At 42.9% G+C, this 19,095-nt stretch overlaps 1 protein-coding gene across 4 annotated transcripts in view; it reads right to left on the bottom strand.

The window, feature by feature from the left end:
* Window positions 1-13,774: 13,774 nt before the first annotated feature.
* The window catches only part of TMEM108 (transmembrane protein 108), a 138,073-nt gene continuing 132,752 nt past the window's right edge, over window positions 13,775-19,095 (bottom strand). For all 4 annotated transcript variants that reach the window (XM_070767407.1, XM_070767405.1, XM_070767406.1 and 1 more), the window contains exons 3-4: window positions 18,073-18,227; window positions 13,775-14,043 (exon numbers count right to left, since the gene is read on the bottom strand). In XM_070767407.1, coding sequence (XP_070623508.1) covers window positions 13,921-14,043; window positions 18,073-18,227 — 278 coding nt within the window. In that variant the 3' untranslated portion in view covers window positions 13,775-13,920. The remainder of the gene's footprint in view (window positions 14,044-18,072; window positions 18,228-19,095) is intronic.

Genomic DNA, 19,095 nt, shown 5'->3' with positions numbered 1-19,095 from the left:
CCTCTCGCCGGGCAAAAGCGCTTGGGTGGAGCTTCTGCTGGATACGGGCGATGGGTGGGACAGAGGGGCGGTGTTAAGCCTCCTTCGGCGGCTGGGGAACAGCCCGGCTTTGCCTTTTTGGCTGCAGTGGGTGCTCTGGTGGGGACCTTTGGGTTTTTGGCTGGGGGGGGAAGGTTAAGCGCTGGGGTGGGGTGGCCGGACCTCCTGCCTCCTCCCCCAGCCAAAAACCCAAATGTCTCCGCTGTAGCAGCTGCTGCAAGAGGCTTCCCCGCCCCTCACCCGTGGCCGTCAGAAGAGCGCTCTTGCCCAGCGGGAGGCAAAGCGCTGGGGGGGGGTCAGGACACTCCCCCCACCCCAGCTCTTCACCTCCCACTGGTCAAGAGTGCTCAGGAGGCAGTTCTGCCAGCCACGGGCGAGGACGATCGGGAGGCTTAAGTCTCCTGCAGCGGGTGCTGTGGTGGGGACCTTTGGGCTTTTGACTCTGGGGGGGAGACAGGTGGGTCGGACTGACACCCCCACCCCAGCGCTTCATCTCTCACCAGGCAAGGGGAATCGCTCTGTCAGTAAGAGAACCCACGAACCCGGGCTCAGGTTCGTAAGACGGAAAGTGTTTTTAAGACGAGGCAAAGAAATCTTAAGCCCCGTATCTCGAAAAGTTTGTATGACGAGGCGTTCGTATCTTGAGGTACCACTGTACCATCAATATAATCAATACCTGTGCATTTGCAGTCATGAGATACACAGCTGTAATAGTGGACTGGACTCAAGCAAAACTAAAAGCCTGGATAGGAAGACCAGAAAAATAATGACAATTAATTTTTCTCCTCACAGCAATATTGGCAAACTTTATTTACCAAGGAAAATAAGTGGGCCAGGAATGTTGCAAGTAAATTAAACAGTTGAAGAAGAAAATGGCATTGGAAAAATATCTTACTGAACAGGATGCACTCAGTATGCCAGGAAGGGCTACTGAGTATTGATTGGAAAGACCAAACTGCTCCACAATTAAGACCAAATAAAGAAAGCAAAGAGATATGGGAGGACAAAGTGGCCAGAACATTTTTTTAAATAGGAGACAATAATAGATAATAAAAAGATAATAAAAAGACCTGGCAAACAGAGGGGCTGATTTTGGATGCACAAGACCAAATCTTAAGAACAAATGCATACAAAACCAGAACTGATAAGACAACCACACACAGCAAGTGCCACATTTGCAAAGAAGTTGAAGAAACAGAGGATTGTCTGGTTAGCTATTGCAAGAAGACTGTACAGACTGATTACAAACAATGATAAGACAAAACAGCAACAATAATACATTGGAAGATCTGCAAGAAGTACCAGTTACCTTCAGGGAAGAACTATGGGGCCATAAAATAGAAAAAGTCATAGAAAATGAAGACTTTAGAATTCAAAGACAGGCCCCTGCGACTTAATAGCAATAGCTTTAACACTGAATAGTGGATTTGGCAGACGGCAGAATAGAAGGAAAAGAACTGAGAAAAATTACAAAATACAAAGACTTGTAAAAAAAGTAGAATCATAAAATGTTATATAAAGTCATATAATGTCATATAAAGTTAGAGGGAGTAGGAAGCAGCAGCAGTAGTGCGAGAAAGAGCTCCGGAGTTTTAGAACGAGAACAAAAAAAAAGATATAAATAACCAGGGAGAAAGACTGCAAACCGGGGAAAGAATAAAGGGGGAAAAAATGACAGATATCCCACCTTCAAGCTGCAAGGAGAGTCAAACTGCAAAGTAAGTCTTAATAACTTTCGGGGGCAGCAGGAGCGGCAGCGGGTAAACAGAGACAGTGGAGACGGTTGCGGTGGGAAGGGAAGAAGGGAGCGTCAACCTCAAGATTACAAGAGGCAGGGGACTTAATCCAGGCGATCGAGGCCAGTTGGAGAGGAAGAAAGCCCCTGACGCCCTGGCTGATTCCTCCCTGAGCACTCGACATCACACAGACCCCTCCATCCCTTCATAACCCCTCAGAGGTCCCTCCAGCAACCCTACACCCTGCTTCATCCATTTAAGAGTGGTGGAGCCTCTTAAGGCCAGTTGGATCCCCTCGGAGCCCCTCAGCTACCTCCTCAGAACCCCTCCAGCCCCAACGTGACTTTTACAGACCCCAGGGAGTTGACTGGTCACCATTACGGGCAAACAAACCATGTGGCCGTCCAAGGACAAAAGCGATCACGTGACCAGAACCCGATAGAGCAAACCAGAACCCCCCAACCCGTACAAAACTTGTCCTGAACCTACTTACTCAGCGTTAGGAATCCTGTCAACAGCGAAAGGACTGAATAAATATTAAAAAGAGTCCAGCCGTTGCAAAAGGACTTCAGAAGATGCCTAACCCCCAGCTGTGCAGAGCCATAATTAATTACCTGACCTCAGCAGTAGGAGCCCAGCCTGCAGCGAAAGACCCTGCTAACGCCAGAGTCTAGCTGCTAGTGAAGGACCCTGGAAGATGCCTGATCCCCAGTAAAACGGAGGACTCTGAAAAAGCATTCCTTCCAACTTTAAAACTGCAAACTGCAATTAACTCTTACCTTACCTTGTAAGAGAAGAAACCCTCAAGCATCTCTTGCCATTCACATTCCACCGCCCCCTTCCCCAACCAGAGTGATACAAAACAATAAAGCTACAAGTGGCAAAGCAATAAACCAAGTGAATATGCTTGGCAAAAAAAGGCTCAAAACTCCCAGGCAAATAACATCAGCAACTTATGCTTTAAGTGCAACGACTCAATTATTATACAAGAAGAATCCAAAAAATACCACTCCTGCAACAAATTAGCACATCATATCTGCCTTAACATAAATAAACAAATTACCTCCTTTCTTCAAGATAATTCATTGTTCTATTATTTCTGTTCATCTTGTACTCCCAAACCTGACTCACTCTACAACTTATCTGACGAGATCCTCTCCCTAAAAGCAATAACAAAAGCTCAACTATCATACATAGAAAACCACGGCTTGCTTCCATTGAAAAAATTATCCAAGATCTGATAAAAGATAAATCATCAAATCAAATACACTATACTACCCCACCACCACCTGTCTATACTCCACCAAGTCCTCCACAATCTTTACCTGCAAGCTCAACTACTGACATCCCCACCCTTGTAAATGATGCCATGGAGCGTGAACAAAAGTGACAGAATGCCATCCTTTTTGGCCTTGAGGAAAATGGGGAATCTGATTTAACAAATATACGCAACATCATCCGCTGCCTACATCCTCAAACTTTTGCCCCTGATGACATCCTAGAGGTTACTAGAAATGGCCCGGCACTTAGGTACAGCGATGGATCAAAGGCTCCTCGTTTCTGTAGGATAGTCTGCAAAAATGAAACTTCCAAACAACTGTTCATCAAAACCATGAACTCCATCACCAGAAATAATGACAACTACAACAAACTCAGATCCAGCCCAGATCTACCTCTACTTCAATGCATCCGCTCTCACGAACTACGGGCCGAACTCAAGAGATATCTTGAGCTTGATGAAACTAACCTATACATAGACTACCACACTGAATGCATCAAAACCAAGACCTATCATCCTCCCTTCAAAAATTCCATCCCTCCTCAACCATCCCACACTTCCCAACCCTCATCAACAAATTGTCATCCCTAGTACTTCTAGCCAAGAATAGGAAAGCGCGCCCCTTACTTCCTCAGTTCAATCCAACCTCAATCCATTCCAATTTAAATTCAGCTCAACTCAGCCCAACTACAACCCAGAACTCAAATTCAATCTCAAATGTAAACTAATTAATGCAAGAAGTATAATTAACAAGTTGTCTGAATTCCTCCTCTTTCTTGACACCAACTTATTTGATTTGATCTTTGTCTGTGAAACATGGCTAAATACATCCTATCCTGACTCCATCATCACATCAAGTAACTACCTTGTCCTTTGGTCTGACCGTGAATCCCGCAGAGGAGGCAGTGTAGCTATATTCTATAAAAAATCACTCAATCTAAAAAACATCCAAGTTGTACATGATCTTATCCTCCCAGAAACCATTATATGTGATATTTCCCTCAATATCGCACTTCACTTCCTACTATGCTACAGAGCTCCTGACTCCAACATCACTCATGCAACCAAATTAACCTCATTGCTAACATGGGTAACCTCCTGCCCTTACCCCATTATTTTCCTTGGTGACCTCAAACTATCTCACATTAACTGGACCTTAAATGAATGCAGCATGGAACCAATCCACACTACCTTATACAATGCCGTCACCAGCCTGGGACTTGAACAATTAGTATTAAACAATACTAGACTTAACAGCTGTCTTGACCTCATATTCTGTAATAGCAAAAGTGCAATCTATGGTCTGCATGTAAAAGAATCTTTTTCCAACAGTGATCATAGTATGATTAACTTCAATCTCAATCTACACCAGGATAACTTTCACCTGTATAATGTGTCACCTAAGCACAATTTTAGGAAAGCCAACTACGAACTCATACATGCCAATCTCTCAATTCTCAACTGGCGAACTATATTTTCTAACTGCAATACTATTGATGATTTCTACAACACATTCTTACTACAAATTAAAAGTCTTGTCAGACTACATGTACCACTAACTTCAACCAGAAGTAAAACAAAAAATAACTTACCTGTCTCGATAAGGAAACTACAAACCCAAAAAAGATCTCTCTGGCGTAATAAAAAAGGCCAAGTAACCAACTTCAAAAGACGCTATAAAAGCATTTGCCAACAAATAAAAGCAGAATGTCTCAACTACCACAGTAAATAGGAGGAAAATCTCCTTCACACCAAATCTAACTGAGCCTTCTACAACTTTGTCAACAACAAACTCAAAGACTCTAGACCTATTACACCTCTCGTTGGACTCAACAACAAAGAATACCATGATGATCCATCCAAAGCTAACCTCTTCAACTCTTTCTTTGGCTCTGTCTTCGTTAACAGTAATGGCTCATCCCCCATCTTCACAAATCGCACCTCAAACTCTCTCAACGACTAAACCCAAGTAGACTTCACTATAGACCATGTTGAAAAAGCAATCCGAGACCTCAAACCTTCTCTATCAGTCGGACCAGAGAGTCTTTGCGCATACTTCCTAAAAAAACTTTCTTCTGCTATAGCTGAACCACTAAGCATCATCTTTCAAAATTCCTTCAGGACCAGCACACTCCCCAAGCTATGGTCAAAAGAAGTAGTCATCCCCATCTTCAAAAAAGGAGACCCTTCTCTCGTTGACAACTACAGACCAATCTTGCTATGCTGCGTCTCATGTAAAGTCATGGAATCAATTATAAATCAATCAATCACCCTTTACTTAGAATCTAATAACCTACTCTCTAACAAATAATTTGGATTCAGAAAGAAATGATCCTGCAACCTTCAACTACTTCACTGCAAAGACATATGGACTACGCACCTAGATCAAGGAAAATCCATTGATGCAATTTATATTGACTTTTGCAAAGCCTTCGATTCAGTGGTCCATGACAAACTACTCCTAAAACTCAAATCCTATGTCATCTCAGGATTCCTCCACAGCTAGATTACTGCATTCCTGTCAAACAGGCAACAAGTTGTCAAAATTAGAAGTGCCATTTCCATCCCCGTGCCTGTTAAAAGTGGTGTTCCCCAAGGCAGCGTACTAGGACCTACTCTATTCATTCTCTACATCAACGACCTCTGCAATCATATCACAGGCAACTATGTTCTTTTCACCGACGATGTAAAACTTTTCAACACCACGGACAATACACCCACTCTCCAAAAAGACCTTGACTTTGTCTCAGATTGGTCTAACACCTGGCAACTTCAAATATCAACCAGCAAATGTTCTACCCTGCACATCGGCAAAAAGAATCCGAACCTCATATATAAACTGAATAAACAAAATCTCACAGCCAACCACCACTCAGTAAAAGACCTTGGAATACTAATATCAAATGATCTAAGTGCCAAAGCCCACTGCAACAATATCACCAAAAAGGCTTCTAGAGTTGTTAACCTGATCCTACGCAGTTTCTGCTCCGGCAATCTCACACTACTCACCAGAGTCTACAAAACTTTTGCCAGACCCATCCTTGAATACAGTTCATCTGTCTGGAATTCATACCACATCTCGGACATCAACACCCTTGAAAATGTCCAAAGATACTTCGCCAGAAAAGCCCTTCACTCCTCCACTCGAAACAGAATACCCTACGAAAGCAGACTATCAATCCTAGGTCTAGAAAGTTTAGAACTACGACACCTTAAACACTATCTAAGTATTGCCCACAAGATCATATGCTGCAACGTTCTACCTGTCAATGACTACTTCAGTTTCAATCGCAACAACACAAGAGCACACAACAGATTCAAACTTAATATTAACCACTCCAAACTTGACTGTAAAAAATATGACTTCAGCAACCGTGTTGTCGAAGCATGGAACTCATTACCTGACTCAGTAGTGTCAACCCCTAACCCCCAACATTTTCCCTTAGACTATCCATGATTGACCTCTCCAGGTTCCTAAGAGGTCAGTAAGAGGCGTGCATAGGTTCACCAGTGTGCCTTCCATCTCCTCTCCAATTGTCTCTCCTTATTTCATTTATCTTTTCTTCCTTTCATATATGTTCTCCTATCCTTTTATATCTTTTCTTCTGTCCTTTTCTTTATTTATATTACTACATATCTATTCTCTTCAATGTGTATTATGTATTGGACAAAATAAATAAATAAGTAAAATAAAAATATGTGGAAAACTCTCAAAAACATCACCAGCTACAGCAAACCACCTTCCCAATATGAAGGAGGTCAGCAATTGGCAGATGACCTGATTGTGTTCTACTGCAGGTTTGAAAAGAAACCACTACCACTTATCTGCACAACCTCCATTCCAGACACACAAACAACAAATTATTCAAAAGAAGAACCGCTGAACTTACCTGAACGGTCTTCTCGATACACTGCAAGGAGAGTCCAATGTGGGTTATTCTCTAGTCTCATTGGTAGGGACTGAGTTCAATTTGAATATTAGGCAGGCCCCGCCCCCTAGTACCTCAGTCAAAAAACAAACGAAGGAGCAGTAATCATGAAACCTTTTTCTTTTACTAAATTACCAAAGGTAACAACCAAGATAACATTAAACTCATGAACCAGATAATGAAACAAAACTAGTGGTCCCAGACCCAGCCTGGTGGGTTTGGACTCTCCTTGCAGTGCATCGAGAAGACCGTTCGGGTAAGTTCAACGGTTCTTCTCCAATGCACTTGCAAGGAGAGTCCAATGTGGGATATACCCAAGTTCCAGATCAAAGAGAGGGAGAAGGCTGGACCACGGTCACTGGAGTTGCACATACCCGTTGCAGCACTCACCTCACAAAGGCTGCCTCCGTAGAGGCGAATGAGTCAATGCGGTAGTGTATAATGAAAGTTGATGGCGAAGCCCACGTGGCCGCCCTGCAAATATCCTCGAGTGACGCTTGTGTAGCCCATGCTGCTGATGTCGCTGAGCTATGGGTAGAGTGTCCAGTTATCCCTTGCGGGATCTGCTGACCCTTGGCTCTATATGCTTCTGAAATACAGTAACGTATCCTTCGACTGATGGTCTGAGACGAAACTTTGGAACCCATAGCTTGTGAGGAAAAGGACACAAACAAGGATTCGGAGGTTCTAAATGGTTGTGTTCTGCGAATGTATATTTTTAAAGCCCTTCGCACATCTAACTTGTGCCACCTCAATTCTGAGGGGTGCGTGCCATGAGTACAAAAATCAGGAACCACTATCTCTTGTGCCCTGTGGAACCGTGAATTTACCTTAGGTATAAAAGATGGGTCTAATCTTAATGTGACTCTGTCTGGGTAAAATTGACAGAGATCCGGGCGCACTGACAAGGCTGAAATCTCCGACACCCTCCTGGCTGATGTGATCACTACTAAAAAGGCGGTCTTGATATAAAACATAAGGAAATTGATCTGATTGGCTCGAATGGAGGACCTGTTAAAGCCTGTAATACTAAAGTCAAGTCCCAAGATGGAAATCTATGTATTTTCGCTGGACGAATATTTGAGGCCCCTCTTAAGAAATCTTTGATCCAAGGATGTCGTGTTGGGGGGCGGTCGAAGTCCTGGATTAAGATGGTAGATAAAGTCGCCACATGTCTCTGCAAGGTATTAGGGGCAAGCCCCTTGTCTAGTCCTGTCTGTAAGAAAGTTAAGACTATCTCGGGTGAAGCCGTCTGAGGATCTATTGCTTGTCCTTTGCAAAAGTCACAGAAGGTGGACCACGTGGCTTGATAAATACGGCAAGTAGAAGGTCTGCGCACCGCTTGTATGGTGGCAATGACTGTGTCTGGCAACTGATGACGTCTTAGGCGATCCCCTTCAAGTGCCACACGGTCAGTTGCCACCACTGAGGATCCGGATGAAGGATGTTCTCCTGTCTGAGGGAGATCCGATGGTTTGGGATTCTCCAGTATGGGGAGACAGACAGTTCGATCAAGTCCGCGAACCAAGCCCGGCGAGGCCAATATGGGGCTATTAGTAGTACCTCGGACTGTTCTTCCAGGATCTTTCGAATCACTCTGTGTATGATGCGGATTGGTGGAAACGCGTAAAGTAGATTTGTTGGCCACTGTAGACGAAGCGCATCCACCCCCTCTGCTCCCGGAGAAGGAAAACGGGAGAAGAATCGGGGAAGTTGTGAGTTCTGGGCTGTAGCAAACAAGTCCACTACTGGAGTGCCGAACCGGTTGCATATTTCCCAAAATAGACTGGGTTCCAGTTGCCATTCCACTGCATCCACCGTCCTGCGGCTCAGCCAGTCTGCGCAAACATTCTCTTGACCACAAATGTGCTTTGCCATGAGTGAGGCTAGGTTGGATTCCGCCCAACGAAACAGAGACTCCGACTCTCGCATCAACCTCCGGGATCTTGTCCCCCCCTGGTGATTGATATGAGCTCTTGTGGCTACATTGTCAGTCCGTATCAACACATTTTGCCCTTGAACTAATGGAGCAAAACTGCGAAGTGCTAGAGAAACAGCTTTGAGTTCTAAGAAGTTGATGTTCACTTCTTGTAGATCTTGATATTCCCATAGACCTTGGGTCATGTGAGAAGATAAATGGGCTCCCCATCCCGTCAGACTGGCATCTGTTGTTATAGCCAGAGGAAAAACGTTCTGGAAAGAGGAGCCGCGTTGTATCATCGGCGATTTCCACCATCGTAAGGAGTTCCTGATCTGTGGTCTGAGTGTTACCTTTCACTGTGTATGGCTGGACTTCCTTCTTTGAAATGGAAGGAGTAACCATTGAAGTGGGCGCAGGTGGTGTCAGGCCCAAGGGACTATGTCTATACATGACACCAAGGTTCCCAACAACCTTGATAGGAAGGCCAGAGAAGGTTTCCTTTGGTCCTCTAGAGTTGCTAATAAGTTGAGAATGTTCTGTTGTCTTTCCTGAGAGAGAAAGACCATACATGACTCTGTGTCGATGATTGTCCCTAAATGAGCCAAACGAGTCGTTGGGTTCAGATGACTCTTGCCCCAATTGATTGTGAAGCCGTGTGATTGAAGGGTAGTTAAAGTCTCCAATACATCTCGACGAGCTTGTGTCACTGATTTTGATAACACAATTATGTCGTCGAGATACGCCATGAGGCGTATCGATCGATGTCTGAGGCTCGCTGTAATGATATCTAGCAATTTTGTAAAGGTTCTCAGTGCCGAAGATAGGCCAAACGGCATTGCTCTGAACTGGAAGTGCAAACCGTCGATGCAGAAGCGTAGGAATTGTCTGTGCCAAGGATGGACTGGCACATGGAGGTAAGCTTCTTTGAGATCTATTGATGTAAGTAGATCGTTGTGACGTATGGCTGACAGGATTGATCGAAGTGAATGCATTTTGAACCTCCTGTATAGTACATAGAGGTTCAATTGGCGCAGGTTTAAAATTAAGCGACACCCCCCCGAGGTCTTGGGGACCACGAACACGATCGAATAGAAACCTCTGCCCCGCTGTGAACAAGGTACATGTTCGATTGCCTCTATTTGTAGCAGGTGAGTAATTTCGTGGTATAGTAATTTCCTCTTTTGATGGTCGACCACTAGGGGACACATCAGAAAACGGTTCGGTGGAAGGTGGGTAAATTCTATTCGAAGGCCTTGTGACACCGTAGCAATAGCCCAGGTGTCTGAAGATGTAGTTTCCCAGACACCTGCGAAATTCTGCAGTTTGCCCCCAAGTGGGTATAGGCCCGCTGAGTCACTTGGTACACTTGAACCCTTTATTGTTGGTTCCTCTAAAGGGTCATCGTCCTTGCTGGTAAGGTCTACTACGGTCTCCAAAGTATGGCCTGTATGGTCGGTAGTTGCCTTGATTGAAGGAGCCCTGGAAATATGGCCTCGAACCCTGGACCCCGGTTGAGGAGGGCTCAGACCGAAAGGGCTGCCGTCGGTTGAACGGGGTAAAGCGTCTCTCTGGTCTCTTGTTTGATTTTGGCATAACTTTCTTTTTATCTTTGTCCTCAATGAGGACATCTTCTAACACCTCTCCGAATAGCTTCCCCCCATGGAAAGGTGAGGCTGCTAAGGACCACTTTGATTTTATATCGGCCTGCCAGCTCCGCAGCCAAATTAACCTGCGTGAGGACACTGACGAAGCCATTGCCCTGGAAGCAAACTTCGCTGCGTTCACTGTGACATCCGCGGAATACTCTGTAGCAGCCAGAAGCTTGTTTAGGTCCTGGCGGAGGCGAACATCATTTGGGTCCACTCTGGCTTGTATCTCTTGGATCCATAATATCGTGGCCCTATTAAAAAAAGAGGCAGCTGAAGCAGCTCGCAATGCCCACGCCGCCATCTGATGAGTCTTCCTCACCACGTTCTCAGCCCTCTTGTCCTCGGCCTTGAGACCATCGGAAACCTCAGAGGGAACCAAGGCAGTAGACACTAGACTTGCCACCGGCTTGTCAATGGTGGGGAAGCCCAACAGTGTCTCCATATCTTCTTCAAAAGTATAGAGCTTAAGTTCCACCAGTGAAGGGCCTGGTGCTGTTGTTGGGTTTTCCCATGGGCGCTTTATGTTTTCTAAGAAAATTTGAGAAGATGGGATATGTTCTGTTTGTTTCTTTGGAAGAGTAAACAAAACTCCAGGTGGAACAGCATTGGCTGCGTTATCCATCTGCTTCCCCTCTCCCGCTTGTTCAATGGTCTGTTTGGCCTTATTTAGAAGAATTCTGAATAGAGAGTTCTTAAAAAGGCCCGAAAAGGCGGGAGGTTCTGGTGGCTGGTCATCACCAGATAAATCATTATCAGCATCGCTGTTCTCATCTCGGAAGGACATGAGTTCCCCCAGGGACTCTGGTGCTGACTGAGGGGCTGGAGCTGACCATAGATCTCTGCTTTTAGATGCGGTAGCTGTCGGTGGAGCATAATGTTGTGCTCCCGCAGCTATGCCTTGTGAATAGGCATTTGCTATGAGATCTTGCAAGGAAGAGGGCAAGTTCTGCCATGTATCTTGAGAATTGCAAAATCCTGAGAAGATGTAAAGGTTGCTACAGGTATATGTCCAAACTGTGGTAGATTGGTCATGTGGATATTAGGGGAATAATTAGGCCAGTTAGGTATCTGTCTAAGAGTATCGTTGGGATCAGGCCTCAATACAGGTGTCAGGAGAGTAGGCCGCTCTGGAGACCAATCTTTATCTGTAGCCGAGCCTACTACCCCTTCACTATTCATGGGGGAGGCCAGTGGAAGAGTAGACCCTGGAATTGTGGTAGTTGGTAACAGTTGTTTTTGTGCCTCTAATTGTTTTTCCAGTGCCCTGATTTTTTTCTCTGCCTCTCTTAGCGAAGATGCCTGAGAGGTCTTGGATTTCCCCTTTTCAGCTAAGGGTTTCCCTACTGGTGTAACAGGCTTAGCTGAAGTTGATCCTTCTGTTATGGGGATCATTGGATCTGCCATTATTCTTTATAAAACTTCTTGTTTTCACCACTCACTGTTAAATGTAAAAGGGAGTAGATTTTCCCTCACAGCCAATATCATCCGATATCTGTGCTCAGATTAGTAGGCTTCAACATGCATGCGTGTTGCCTGGGCAGAATTTACCGTTTCATTGCTGAGCTGATCTATAAATAGGGCAAAAAAATGGCGTTCGTAGCCATAGTTGCCATAGTAACCAGTGAGGTTTCTTGCGTAGCCTTGCTCTGCTTAACTAATAGTAAACAAAATGGCCGTGCCTCGTTGTCTAGGCAACCTTTTGGCAACAACAGTAAACTGAAGATCCTCTTGGCTGCCTGCCCGATCTGAGGCTCAGCTAAACATTTTGAGCTGATAGCCCCACCCTCCGTCCTCTCGGCTCTGCAGTCCTTCTCCTGAAGCTTTTAAATCGGGCCTGCCATCTCTTTTAAGGGCCTCCGATGTGTCATCTGGCTGGCGGTATATTCCACGGAGCGGCGGACCCCTCCGATGTCAACCGCCTCTGTCTCTCCGGGCGAGACCACGGAGGTCAGCAACCCGGAGGCTCTCTCCCGCCCTCATTATTCCAATCTTCAAGATGTGAGTTGAGGGCTTCATGGGGGAGGAGCGGTAGTTTTGAGGGAGACCCCACGGAGGGTGTCAGCCCCCTTCTACCTTAGTTGCTTGAAGGTCTTACCTGTTAAACAGAAGAAAGAAGAAAAATTATTTTATTGTATATTAAATATGTGTTAAATTAACAAAATTATTGAGAGAAGAAACTCAAAGTCCCTATACTGCGACTGAGTTTTTTTGACTGAGGTACTAGGGGGCGGGGCCTGCCTAATATTCAAATTGAACTCAGTCCCAACCAATGAGACTAGAGAATAACTCACATTGGACTCTCCTTGCAAGTGCATTGGAGAATGGAAATATTGCCTTGAATGCAATCCCAAAATATCTAAAGCACCACACATCACTGATATAGACAAAATGTCAGCTGGTCAGTTGCAAAAGACAGATTTACTTTACTTGGAATAGCTTACATATTGTGACAATATCTTTAACGCCATCAATATCTTTAACACTGTCTAACCCAGGGTTTTGGATAAAAATACATAAGTCAATCTGAACCTCTTGCAACCAGCCATAATGCCAAAGATGACAAGTGCTGGGAGTTGTAGCAACATCAGGAATTATATTCAGAAAGCCCTCTTAAAATTAGCAGGTTTGAAGAGCCAATTACTAAATAATTTGCTCCTATGAACCTTTATCAGTCACATTATATAGCAAAAAAAAGCTGATCTTACACTGAAATCAACATTATATATCATCTTTGAATATTCAGAGAAACCTTGGAAATAGTAATAATGCAACCTAACATTGCATCTAATGCACCTATAATATCTCAGGCTCACTTCTACATATCTGTACAGTAAATGTGTAATGTGCAAGTCCTACCTACACATACACTCTAAATATCTATTATTCTTGTTCACCACAGAAACAAAATTTCTTTATAATTTAGTTTGTGATAATTATATGAACTCTATCTCTGCATTTTTGTCACCTCAAAGTTTTTGTATCTTATTTACTGAAAAAACTTTTTTTAATCTGCTGGCAAATTCAATAGAAATAGGTATTTTCACTAACCACACTTGTACAGAGCAGTATAGAGAAAAAACAAAGATGTGCCCAGACTGATAGCTTGCCTAAATACAAAAATTTAAATGTAAAATGGGGGGAGGGGGACAAAGCTGAATAATAGAGGTGAGTTGCTTAGAAATAACTTTTATTTTATAAAGCTGAAGTTTGGTCTGTAAACATTTTAGTCACACTTTTAAAAAAGAGGAGGGAAGCTGAAAATGTTTCTTATATTTCATGGCTACACAGATCATATTTATAATATACATATATATTTATATTCAAAATTTGGAGGTCATAAAGATAAAATGAAGAACTGGAGCAAGGTTCATATTTCAGACACATGTTCATGTCCTACAAAGAGTGTCTCTTGACAGAAAGGGTTCACAAGAACCATACCAGTGTCCCTGTAATCCCCATTGGCTGGAGAGCGCGGCTCAGAAAGGTGGTCCTGGAAAACATTGAGGGAAGGAGAAAAAAGATATTTAAAAGTTTCATTACATATTAACTTTCATAAAATGAAATGTGTTATATTAATTCTTGCCATGTAATGGATTATAGCATTGCTTTATATAAAGAACTATATAATTAAGATTTGTATATAGATTAGCTGATTCTGAACTAATGCCCTCCAATTAGAACTTCTTCATAACAAAGCAGCTTGGGATTAAGATAAAGGTACTTCATATACGACTGAAGGACAAAAGCCCAAAATTTATATACTATCAATGCTAACTACAGTACAGTATTGCCATTCCCATGTCTTTAAAAAATAGATAGGTTTTTGTATCATTGATAAGGGTGGAAGGATAGGAGTTGCAAGACCAACTTTTTCATAATATTACTATCATGATAGAAACTAATTGTTGGGTATGCTTTCTGTTAAAATGTCATTGAATCTTCCTGAATTCTCTAGCCGCCAAACATTCAGTAGAATGTTTACCAACAATCAAGTTGAGTTGGAAAAGGAAAAGATCCAGTTGTGAAGATTGTGATACAGATATAAAAAGTGCTTTCAGATCAGGCTGTTCTGAAATAGATCCTATTTCATTCATTAGTGCACTAATCTCCCATTTGTATCACTCCCCCACTTTCCCATTTTCTTTCTTTTTCACCTTCCCCTCTACTACCGAGTGTTATGGAAGAAAATGCTATAGCTTCTTTTTCACCTTCCCCTCTACTACCGAGTGTTATGGAAGAAAATGCTATAGCTACTGTATGTAATCATAATAATCAGATCATTAAGATGATAAGTATGCTTAATGTATCACTATGTTGCATCACATGCAAAGTCATGGAATCAAATATAAACCAATCAATTACCCTCCACCTAGAAACCTACTCTGTGGGAATACGTGGGAACTGGTGTTGGGGTGTGCATGCAGAAAGCATAGTCTCCTTGAGCATGACATGTAAAGATATCAGTTCCCTGGCAGTTCCTCTGCCCCCTAACACTCCTTATCTTGTTTTTCCTCTTGTTAGCCTGGAAAAGTTTGCAACACTTTGCATCTTGAGGTGGGGTGATGAGGCCCCTCTCCCTTTCCTCCTTACTTTTTATCATGAATTAACACTTTGAAAATTGTTGCATATTTGTGTGGCTTTCATTGGTTGCATTTTGTACGCATTTTGTATGCTTAATACGTTGTGAGTTTGAATTGGTTTTAGGGACCCATGTGAAATGTAACATCACATAAGCGTGCCTTTCTTTGTTTGTTTTCAATAAAAGAGGTTTTCCTGGATTTGATCTGTGTTGTCTCATCCCAAGAAAGTGCCTGTCCGAAGTTTTTTCTCTCATTTGGAATTTTATGAGAAACCCGCAGTTAGCAGTGTGTAACTATAGTACTCTAACAAACAATTTACTCTATATGGACAACATATCTCAATCCGGTCAAATCAATAGATGCAATTTACATTGACTTCTGAAAAGTCTTCAGTGGTTCATGACAAACTACTTCTAAAACTCAAATCCTATGGCATCTTAGGATCCCTCCTTAGTTGGATAACTGCATTCCTATCGAACAGACAACAAGTTGTCAAAGTAGGGAGCACTATATCTAATCCTGTTCTAGTTAAGAGCAGCATACCTCAAGCAGTGTACTTGGACCAACACTCTTCATATAAAATAAATTACTGCTATAATGTCCTTTCTGTTAATGATTACTTCAGCTTCAACCACAACAAGACACGAGCACACGACAGATACAAACTTAAAGTAAACTCTGGGACCGCCTTCTGCCACACGAATCCCAGCAACCAGTTAGGTCCCACAGAGTTGGCCTTCTCCAGGTCCCGTCGACTAAACAATGTCGTCTGGCAGGACCCAGGGGAAGAGCCTTCTCTGTGGTGGCCCCGACCCTCTGGAACCCACTGCCCCTGGATATCAGAGTTTCCCCCACCCTCCTTGCCTTTCGTAAGGTCCTCAAAACTCACCTCTGTCGTCAGGCATGAAGGAATTGAAATTTTCCCTTCCCCCTAGGCTTATAGAATTTATAAATAGTATGTTTGTATGTATGATTGGTTATTTAAATTGGGGTTTTTTAGATTATTTTTAATATTAGATTTGTTTACATTGTCTTTTTATTGTTGTTAGCCGCCCCGAGTTTGCGGAGAGGGGCGGCATACAAGTCTGATAAATAAATAAATAAATAAACTGTTGTAAACTAGAAAATACTACTTTACTAACCGAATAGTTGATGCGTGGAACTCAGTACCAGATGCTGTAGTATCATCATCTAACCCCCAAAACTTTACCCTTAAGACTATCCACTGTTGACCTTCCCGATTCCTAAGAGGTCAGTAAGGGGCATGCATAAGTGCACCAGAGTGTCTTCTGTCCCCTGTCCTAATGTTTCTCTTTTACTAGTACCATGTATCATATTATTATATCTTTGTATACGGTGATACCTCGTCTTACGAACTTAACTCATTCTGTGACAAGGTTTGTAAGGTGAAAAGTTCGTAAGATGTAGGAATCAATGTAAAAGTGAATAATGTGTGCAAGCCCAAAACTCACCCCTTTTGCCTTACGCCGCTGGGAATCCCCATCTCCGGACTTATGTTGCCAGCCTTATGTTGCCAGAAGTGCCCGTTCTTGCGCTGCTGGGATTCCCCTGAGGCTCCCCTCCCTGGGAAACCCCACCTCTGGACTTCTGTGTTCTTGCAATGTTGCGATTCTCCTGAGACTCCCCTCATTGGGAAACCCCACCTCCAGATTTCTGTGTTTTTGTGATGCTGCAATTTCCCTGAGGCTCCCCTCGCTGGGATTCAAAGCAACGCCAGCAAAAATGAAGGGAATCCCAGCAAGGGGAGCCTCCGGGAAATCACAGCATCACAAAAACACGGAAGTCCGGAAGTGAGGTTTCCCAGCGAGGGGAGCCTAAAGGGAATCCCAGCAGCGCAAAAAACGGCGCTTTGCTGGCAACGGAGGTCTGGAGGTGGAGTTTCCCAGTGAGGGGAGGCTTCGGCTGGCAATGGAAGTCCGGAGGCGGGGCATCCCAGCGGTGGTGGTTTGGGTTCGTAAGGTGAAAATAGTTCAGAAGAAGAGGCAAAAAAATCTTAAACACCGGGTTCGTATCGCGAAAAGCTCATTAGCTGAGGCATTCGTAGGACGAGGTACCACTGTATCACCAATACATAGTTGACAAAACAAAATAAATAAATAAATAAATAAAGAAGTGTCATTCATATAGAAACATCAACTGATCCTCAAAGAGCCTTGGTGGTACAGTGGTTAGAGTGCAGTACTGCAAGCTACTTCTGCTGATCACCAACTGCCAGCAGTTTGGCAGATCGACTGCCAGCTGTTTGGCAGGCTCAGGGTTGACTCAATCTTCCATCTTTCCAAGGTTGGTAAAATGAGGATGCAGATTGTTGGGGACAGTAAACAGATTAGAGAGGGCTGTAAAACACTGTGAAACGGTTTATAAATCTAGATGTTATTGCTATTGCTATCCTGTCATTAATGAACTTCATTAAAAAAGCATAAGATAAGGCTGGCTGAACCCAAAAGAGCAGATAATGAACTGAAATCAGAAGCTGAATGTAAGGCAGATGCAAAATAAAGAACTGTAATAAAAAAAAGAAATAAAATGAAATGAAATGAGAAAAAACAGATTAAGTTGTGGTGCAATGTAGAAACCAGGTGGGCAAAGAGGGATAAGTTAGAGAAGTGGGGATAAGAGAAAGGAGTGGGGTTTAAAAGCAGGGGAAAGGATAGTAATGTAACAAAACTACTTGGAGTCATATATCAAAAACTATTGATAAAGAGTAATTAAATCTAGGAGGAAGAAAAAAGCATATGAAAAGGAATTATAGTTCAGGAAACCAAGGGATGATGAATCAATGTCATTTTTTTGTCTTTAAAGAACTGTGTGAAAATAAACATTTTTCTTGGTTCCCATCACCACAAGAAGAAAACCATGGGATATACATTAATGTGAACTTCCCCAATACTGCTTTGCCAAAAGGGTTGTAATCTCACCTCAGATGTATCAAAGGACTGTATTTCTCTTGGCAATTCTACTGCATGCCTGTTGAAGTATTCCATGGTGATTGCATTGTTCCAATAACTCAGGTTGTTTTCTGGATTTGATGTTTTCTTTTTTCGTCGCATGCAGCACACAGTTAATAGCACAGCTGTAAATACAAATATTTGGGTTTCTGTTGTGAATCAAGTGGACTTATTGTTGATATGAAACATCTAGAATCTTCTACTTTATCATTGGGCTCTTTCCAAACTCATCCATAATAACATTACATACTACAGCAACTTGATGATGAGATACCTCTGGAGGCTTCTATTTTATTTTATATCAAATAATTATTTACTGATTTAGTGATTGTTTTATTATAAAACTAGACAACATATGACCTATTGGGTCATCCTTTCAGAGTTATTTTCTTACACAAAAAGAGAATATTTAAAATAAATTATTCATAATAGCATTTATATTATATCACCTCCTTCTTTCCATATATAATATAAACTGGTGCTGTTCCCTTTCTTCTCAAAACCCTCCGTAGAGTCCCAGTTAAGCAGCCTCCTCCTCTCCTGTTGGAAAGAGGAAATGAGCTAGGGATCAGGAAGAAAATTACACTCTGTCCCCATCCCATCTGAGATTATCTCTAAAGGCCCCCTCCAGGAAGATAGCTGCTGTGTTCTCCCACTCCCAACTGACCATCCAGCCCAGTCACTATCTCCTTGTCTTTTGCTGTCCATTACACTTAATATATTTCAGATTTTGCTCTCAATTCAAAATCAGCTAGTCGCCAGCCATTTGGGCACAGGAGTCAGAGGAAGATGAAAAAGAAAGCAAAGGCATACCTCTTCAATGCTCTCCTTTGTGCCGTGCAAGCTACAGGTTTCTGAAAATGTAGTTGGGAATCATAGTCATGTATGAACAGGAGTAATAGGACAGGAGTAATAGGGTCCAGATTTTTGTACCTTGATTCAGAAATGTTTGTGCTTTGATGCATTATTTGATTGATTGAAGGTTATAAATAG

The sequence above is a fragment of the Erythrolamprus reginae genome, chromosome Z, assembly GCF_031021105.1.
Source record: "Erythrolamprus reginae isolate rEryReg1 chromosome Z, rEryReg1.hap1, whole genome shotgun sequence".
Classification (NCBI taxonomy): domain Eukaryota; kingdom Metazoa; phylum Chordata; class Lepidosauria; order Squamata; family Dipsadidae; genus Erythrolamprus; species Erythrolamprus reginae.
This window is presented reverse-complemented; position numbering and strand designations above follow the sequence as displayed.